This window comes from Pteropus alecto, unplaced genomic scaffold (assembly GCF_000325575.1).
Source record: "Pteropus alecto unplaced genomic scaffold, ASM32557v1 scaffold43, whole genome shotgun sequence".
In the NCBI taxonomy this organism is placed as follows: domain Eukaryota; kingdom Metazoa; phylum Chordata; class Mammalia; order Chiroptera; family Pteropodidae; genus Pteropus; species Pteropus alecto.
In genome coordinates, this window is record NW_006435764.1 from 2,721,349 (window position 1) to 2,728,988 (window position 7,640).

Genomic DNA, 7,640 nt, shown 5'->3' on the forward strand with positions numbered 1-7,640 from the left:
GCGGGATAGTTACGTCCAGGTCGTGCTCCAGCTCCAGGCCGGCCTCCAGGAGGTTCCCCTCGTACTCCTCCCTGCGGGACTGCTTGTCCTCGTGGAGATCCGTCGGGGGCTCCGGCTCGTCCGCTCCCACCGGGCGCCCCCTCCCGGGCAGCGGCTGGTCCTGCTTGACGCTGCGGGCGGCCAGCGTGGCATCGCTGGGCTGGACCCTTCTGGCCAGAGTCCTGTTGCCCGAGGGCCTCTTGTGGTGGTACACCAGGACATAGTCCACCTTGCGCTTGCCGTCCGTGAAGTACAGGCCGTACTTGCATTCGGCGTCAGGGTCCACGGACAAGGAGTTCAGCAGCTGAGGCGGGGAGACAAGGAAAAGCCACTCTCCGTCACGTTGTCGGGGATGGGCACGTTCCAGAGCCAACCGCTTCGCCCCGCGCTCCCTCGGTCAGTCATTCAACAAACACCAAACGCCCGCCAGGGACCGAGACAGCCGAGGGCACAGCACACGGGCGCTGCCTCCATGCCGCTGACGTTCGGGAAAGAGACAGTCACCGCTGGCCACACGCGAAGACGCCAAGCTGGACACGCGCCCCTCGGGAGGCCTCCTGGTCCTACAGACTGGGAGGGACCAGGCGGCTTGTAAAGGCCACTGCGAAGCTGTGGGGCCGGCCCCGCCCCCCAGAAAGGGCCCTTCACACGGGGCGATGGGGACACAGGCAGGCAGAGCGGGCTCAGGTCGCGCAGCTGCGCGTCCCGGCCTCTGGCGGCCAGCGTGCCGGGAACCTTGTCTCGAGGTGGCCGCAGACCCGCACGGCCCATAACGGTTCCCGCGGCCGGCTCTGCCACCCACCGGCTGTGTGGTCAGAGGCCCGGCACGTGCCGGGTTAGCTTGGCTTCTCCCCGGGGCGGACCCCAAGTCGAGCGCTGGGGTTCAGTGGTTTATCTGGGAGGTGGGCTCAGGGGCCAGAGTGAGGGCGAGGGGAGGGGGGCGGCTGGCAGGGGTGCGGAGCAGAGCGGGCCGCGGCGTGTACGGCCCTGCCTCGGTTCCCGTCTGCCGCAGGACGCTGGGGGAGCCAGCGAGGGAGGCGTGTGGGATGGCAGGTGTGGGATGCTGGGCTTCTGCCAAAGCTAAACTCGCATTCCCACCCCGCCCATGGGGGTTGCTGGTTATCGAGAGCAGACAGGTTCATCGCGCCGTCTTTGGAAATTAGAGAAAGTAAATAAATTCGCACTGAGAAGCAGCCTAAGGAGCGACTCCGCACCCTGGACAGTCCGCAGAGCGGAGCCCCGGCCCCGTGCCTGACCTCCTGGCTTCTGCCGCCACCCCTCGCCGGTGCTTCCCACTCCTGCCATCCGTCCTTGAGAAGCCGTCACCCAGGATGAGGCCCTACTCCAGGGAGGGCAAGGCTGGCCTAAGCCCCATGGCCCGGGGGCGGAGCTGTGGGGGAGGGCGGGGCGCGGGGGGGCCTTGCTGGCCTGGAGAGTCTCCCGTCCGGGTCCCCTGTCTCACTGGGCCACCAAATGGCCGTGCGCTTGTTCAGGAGAAGTGGCAGAGTCCCTCACTCCAGTGGTGGCAGGCTATGTTAGCCCAAAGTGCCACCAGGACATCTGGAGGGGGGGACCCTGATGATCAGGTTTCCAGCATCTGGGCCGGGCAGAATAACGGGGAGGGGAGAAACAGGGCCGGCGCCTGTGGCGGTGGCAGCTGGTGCGTGAGGAGGAGGGAGAAGGGGCGTCTGGGTCGGGCCTGGTGGCCAACGTCGGCCCGGCCTTTTGTGGGGGTCAGGATGCCTTCACTCCTGGTTACGGGGGACGCGGCCTCCTGGAGACAGGGCACTGCGCACAGCCTGGCAGGGCATGGCCAGCGGTTAGAGGCCAGACACAAGCAATCGACTCTGAGCCACAGACACACGGGGCCCCGGGCCATCTCGGTGGCTTTCATAGGCCCCGGCACGCGAGGACGCTGGGCTGGGCTGCTCCCATGGGTGTCTATCCAGAGTCCTAGGTGCCTGGGGGCCAGGACGATGCCCTCGTGGGCAGGTGACCCTGGGAGGCTTCAGGCAGCAGGATGAGAGCAGGGAGGCCCGGCCCAGCCCAGCCCAGGATGGGGTCGGACAGCACGCACAGGAGACCCCAGGATCTTTTGTGGGTCATGCTTCAGGAGAAGCAGGAACGAGCCGTTCAGCTCAATTTGCGAAGGAGGAAACAGGCCCAGAGAGGCGAGGGCGCCCCAGGTTACAGGCCACCTCGAACCCCGTCTGCACAGCCAGGACGCCCTGCCCTGACCAGTAACAGGCGCCTGGGCGACACGCATTCTCGGCGTGGGGTGAGGACGGGGCAGGGAGGGCCGTGGCCGAGCGCCAGGCCCTGGTTCTGAGTCTGCATGAGGTCCCCCTCCCCGTTGAGGCCTGGGGCGGTCCTCTGCCCGCTCTGGGCCCCCGTGTCCGCCCCTGTAAAGGGAGGCTGATATAAGCTGCCCCACGGGTGGCCAGGGCGGTTAACTGAGTTAAACCACCCGATTCCCTGGATGGACGCGCGGGGCCACCCTGTCACCCTGTCACCCTGTCACCCTGTCCTCGGTCCCGGCACGAACGGCAGAGGCTCCCGTCCCTGATCTCTCAGGGGTGTCAGGAAAGAGCGGAGTCTCGGTGAGCTGGTGGCTAAAGGCGGCCCCGCTGTTTCCAGTGGGGGAAGGGGGCTGTCCGGGGAGCCCCTGGCCAGCACTCAGGGAACGAGGCCGCTGCCGGGCCTGGCAAGAGCACGGGTGGCGGGCGGACCGCGGTGGACGCCGTGGAGTGGGCAGGGCGTGAGGGAGCATCCTGGGCGCTCCAGACTCAGCATCTCTGCAAGGGGCTCGCCCCTACTTTCCGCTCGGGGAACCGCAACCTTCTGAGCTGAGCCCGGTGCCACGTACGGCTTCCCAGGGCTCGACCGGTCACCCTCATGCTCCGCCTGCACCACCGGCCCCAGGGTCCCTGCCACCCTGCCAGCCCGGGCCTCGCTGGAGCCCGGATATCCTCATGCCCTTTGCACACGCCGTGCCCCGCACTGGCGTGCCCCCCACCGGCATGCCCTCCCTTCCTCGTCTGCGCTTTGTAACCGTACCTGCCTCCCAGGGCACGGCACAAACCTCCATGACCCGGGGATCCCTGGCCACTCAAGCCTGTGTGGGTCTCATGTGCTGGGACGGCCTCGGAACCTCCCATCCACTCACAGGGGCCGCTGGGCTGGGCGGCAGGACCCCCGAGGCCTAACGCACCTCCACCCAGACGCTGCTGCACTCACGGCGGGCTCAGCACCTGGTGTGGGCCCCATCGGTGCCCCTGGCCGGCTGGAATCATGGCTGATACCGAACAAGGTGGACCCACAAACCCTTGGAGAGTGGTAGGGAAATTCAGAGTGGCCGTCAGGCCCGAGATCAGAGAACGGACCTGGGGGGCCACCCCAGGCCCCCGACTCGAGACAGGAAGAGGTTTCCAGGTTCAGCACTCAATGAGGACTCTGTCCCCTCAGGTCTGACCGAGGACCCTCAAGGCCTGACAGCCTGGGGAGCACAGAGACGGCCGCTCCCACCTCGGGGAGCAGCGCAGGGGCCTGGCGAGTGTGCGTCCTCCTGCCTACGTTCCAAGACCAGCTTTGCCAGCACGAGCTGCGTCCCCCCAGGCACGCATTGTCCTCTCGTGCTCTGACAGGGGCCGGGGGAGACACGAGACCCCCCTCATCTACTATGACCCCGCTCAGGGGTCGCTGGAAGGATGAAACCTGTGACTATAGATAGAATTTACAACAGGGCCTGACCTATGGTGAACCTGCGACAGGAGTTTGCTCTGATTGGGATCTGAGACGCGGCACAAAGAATGAACTAGGGGAGGACAGGGAAAAACAACCTCTTGGTCGAAGAGGACCACAGGTGACAGATGGTGGCAGTGCCCAATCCAGATTTTAAAGTTACAGAAAGGAGCCGGAGGCGCTCCTGGGGCAGGAGGAGGCAGCGCCCAGCCCTGCTGAGAGTCCCAGGTCCTCCCTCCCCCGCCAGGCCTGGCCCTGCCCCTGAACTCATGTGACCCCGGGCGAGCTGCTTCCTCTGTTCGCATCCCAAGTGGGGATGACCCTACCTGAGTCAGCGACCTTTAAACAGAGTGTGGGGACTCTTCCTGCCACTCTGGGCATGGGCTGGGAGGCCCTCGGCGTCTGGGGAGGAATTCTGAGCTGGGCTAGAGGGAGCTGGGGAGGCGGCTGCCCCACAGGGACCGCGGAGGCTGACGTGGCAGCCGTGTGACTCTGGGCCCTTCCATGGAGCAGTGCAGTGGGTGCTTTTCTCGGAGGAGGACGGGAGGAAAGGCAGATTTAACTCGCAGTGGCAGGATATGGGTTAGGCCGTATGCATAACTTCCCACTTCAAAGGCTTGGGGAAGCTTCAGAATGGTCCTCATCCTTAAGAAAGAGGCAGGCGACCCCTCAGGGCACTGTGGCTGGATGAATGAACCAGGCATGAGTGAGTGACAGGCCTCCCCAGGTCTGTTCCTGGTGGGGGCTCCCAGATCAAGGATACAGAAGCCGAGACCCGGCCAGGCCAGCCACCTAAACACGACACCCCCCAGCTCTGAGCCTCAGTTTCCCCATCGGTGAGATGGGGACGAAACGTCTCCTCGACATGGGTCACAGGGCTCTTTGTGAGGACGAAGTGTGTTGGGAGCTCTGAAAGGAATTTGAGGATCAGCCCCCGGAATATTTTGGGGGAAAGTGCTCCAGAGAGAGCTTTCCCAAGGAAGACAGAAAAAGGGAGAAAGAGAAAGGGCCCCAAGGTCCCATGGGAAGATGTCAGGGGACAAAGGTTCCGCGAGACAGGACTACCCTGTCGCAAGCACCACAGCGGGGGGGTGGGGGAGGTGGCCTACACACGGTCCACACCCGCCTCCCCACACTCCCTCCTTGAACCCCAAGAAAAGGGCAGAAGGGGGAACCCCCGGGAAGCTGAGCTGGGACCCCATGCGTTCATTTATTTGGCTTCTGAACTGGAGTTGGTGCTCCAGGAGCTGAGGTCAACGTCGGGCGAGCCTCTGTGACCATCCCAGGGGAACCACCTACATTCACTTTTTTTTTTTTTTTTTCTGAAAATGGGGAAATGGGATCAGTGACTTGCGAAATTCCTTTCAGTTCTGAATTTCAGACCCAAGCGACACATCACTCTTCGGCTTCATTTTATTCCCTCCCCTTCCAAAAAAAAAAAAAGAGAGATTAAATTAAACCACTAGCACTCCTTATGAATTTCTGATGATCGGGCATAATTCGTGATCTATAAAGAGAACACCTCCAAGAAAACACTATTGCAGATAAGCAGGGAAGGGACCTTATCTTGCAGGTAGGCAGATCCCAGCGTCAGGTGCCTCTTTGGGGTGTCTGGGCTTGTTGGGGACGCGGATCCAGGGCCACTGACACACATTAGTTTGAAGGAAGAAAGTAGAAACGCTCAAAAATTAACACACACACAAAAAACACCTAATGGAATCAATTGCATCCGACCTGGCCTCTGGCTTTTGGGTCATTTCTTACACCTATTTGTACGGAAACTGAAATGACTATTTACCCTTGAACCTGGGAATGGAGAGAGGAGAGGCCCAGAGACATGGGCGGGGAACTGCAGCCTACATGGGATGGGCTTATTCTGATGGCAGATTAAAATGACGGGGACACTGTGCGCATACATTCTGCCTGTCTGGGAACTGGATAGGAACTTTCTGAAAAGCAGCCCACGCCCTCTGGCCTTCGCATGCACAGAGCCGCTGTCACTGGATGACTCAAGATTAACGACCGAGCAACAATTACTGGCTTCAGCTGTGCCAGGGACGCCCCGGAAGGTTCTCCCGTCACGCTGCCTGCCCTGCACAGACAGGCCCCCGGTTCTTAGTGCTGCTGCTTCCTGACGGTCAGCGGTCACCGCTCCCCCTGCACAACCCCCCAACTCACAGCCCGCCAAGCCCGTGACACCTGACACCTGCCTGTCATCAAGAGCTGTGCACAAAACGGCAGGCTCATCTGGGCTTGTCTGCGTTTCGGGACAGCGAAGACCTTGAAGGAAGGGCCGAGCTGCCTCTCTGCAGACGCTGTGGCCCTCACCAGGGTTTGGGGGACAGTTTACGAATTCGGATAAGCAAGGAGTCCCTGAACTAGGCCTCCAGAGCCAGGTGCCACTGCTTAAAGGCTCCATTTCTAATTTCAAGTCGCATCTGCTCTGCCTCTGGAATGGCCACTTCTCTCTGTGTCCTTGGCTGCCATTATCCCATGGCTCCTAACTGGCATCTCATGTTCCCACCTCTGGGTCTTCACATGCTGAGTTCTTTGAGGCACGAGTATAACTAGCACCCTCTCCAGAACGTCCGTTCCTCCCTCGGGCTGCGTGTGGCCACCTGCTTTTGTGTGCTGGTTCTTTCTAGCTCTCCTCCCAGCTGGTGGGTGACTGAAAACAAGTCGTCTGTCCCCTCCTGGCCTCGGTTTCTCATCTGGAGGAAGACCACCTACCCCATGCAGTTGTGAGGCTTAAAGGAGCTAAGTGGCCCAGTGTTCTGGAAGTGTCCCTAGCCACTCCCCTGGGTGAGGCTCCATCACTGCTCCTTAAGTCTCAGATGGGCGTGGCTTCCTGTGGGGTGCCCAGAACCCAGCGGGGCCTGGCACACAGCAGGCACACAGAGTTTGTGAAACGAGGGCCCGGACGCTCTCAGGGTCAACGATGTCAACCGCAGGCAGAGGTCCACTTCTTCAACCCCGGTTCCCATGCTCCCGGCACCCCCGTGCAAGCCCAGCTGCAGAGGAGCCCCCAGACGCCCACGGGGAGCCTCAGTTGTGACCCGGGGGCGGGGAGGTCAAGGTCAGTTGGTCTCTGTCCTGCACGGTTCCCACCCTGCAGGCACGTCCCTGGATGCCAGTGCCCAGCCCCAAGGCTAGAGGCATGCCTCGGCCGTCTCCCGCTGGGTCAGGGCAGACAACTGGGCTGGGGCGTTGGCTTTGCCTGGGGAGGGGCTTGGCAGTGGCTGCAGGGGAATGGGGAGTCTGCTCTCTGGTCCCAGAGTGAGCAGCTGCAGGGCTCCCCCAGCTGAGGGCGCTGGTCTCAGCCCTTCCCGCTTTGGGCAAACTTTGTTCCAGCCGTTAAGCCAAACCCCTCATGGGAGAATTCTGCCCCCCAGGGATCCCTGTGACACTGGGTACGGCCCCAGACAGAGTGGTGGGGACAGCAGGGACCCAGATAGGGGTCCTTCACCACGTGGCCGGTAGGGGCTGGCCCACGTGGCCCAGCTACCACCCGATGGGGTGCGGGAGCTGGATTGGGACAGGGACCAGCGCCTGCCTGCTGCCCGGGGCTTTGGGAACTCCCGCGCGGGCCGCGCCCTGGGAACTCCGCGCCCCGGGAATTCCGCGCCCCGGGCAGGTGAGGGAGAGGCCGGTGGGTCGAACCGCAGAGGGGTCGCGCAGCTGTCACCAGAGGGTGGCTCATCTGTCTAATCACGGTGGGGCCTAGAGGCTGCTACCCTCCCTCGGCAAGGCGGCCACCCCCACCCCCTCCCCGGCTGCCCCAACAGGCACCCACGGGAACAGTGTGTCCGACCCGGGCTCCAGCCGTGCGCTCAGGCTAGGGCTGCCCGCCGGGGCGACGC

The 7,640-nt window shown here is 62.9% G+C and overlaps 1 protein-coding gene across 1 annotated transcript in view; it reads right to left on the minus strand.

Moving 5' to 3' along the window:
• ANO1 (anoctamin 1) overlaps positions 1-810 on the minus strand; it is a 69,574-nt gene extending 68,764 nt beyond the window's left edge. Inside the window, 2 exon segments of the mRNA XM_006911293.1 lie at positions 14-343; positions 688-810. Coding sequence (XP_006911355.1) covers positions 14-343; positions 688-810 — 453 coding nt within the window.
• Between the last annotated feature and the right edge of the window lie 6,830 nt (positions 811-7,640).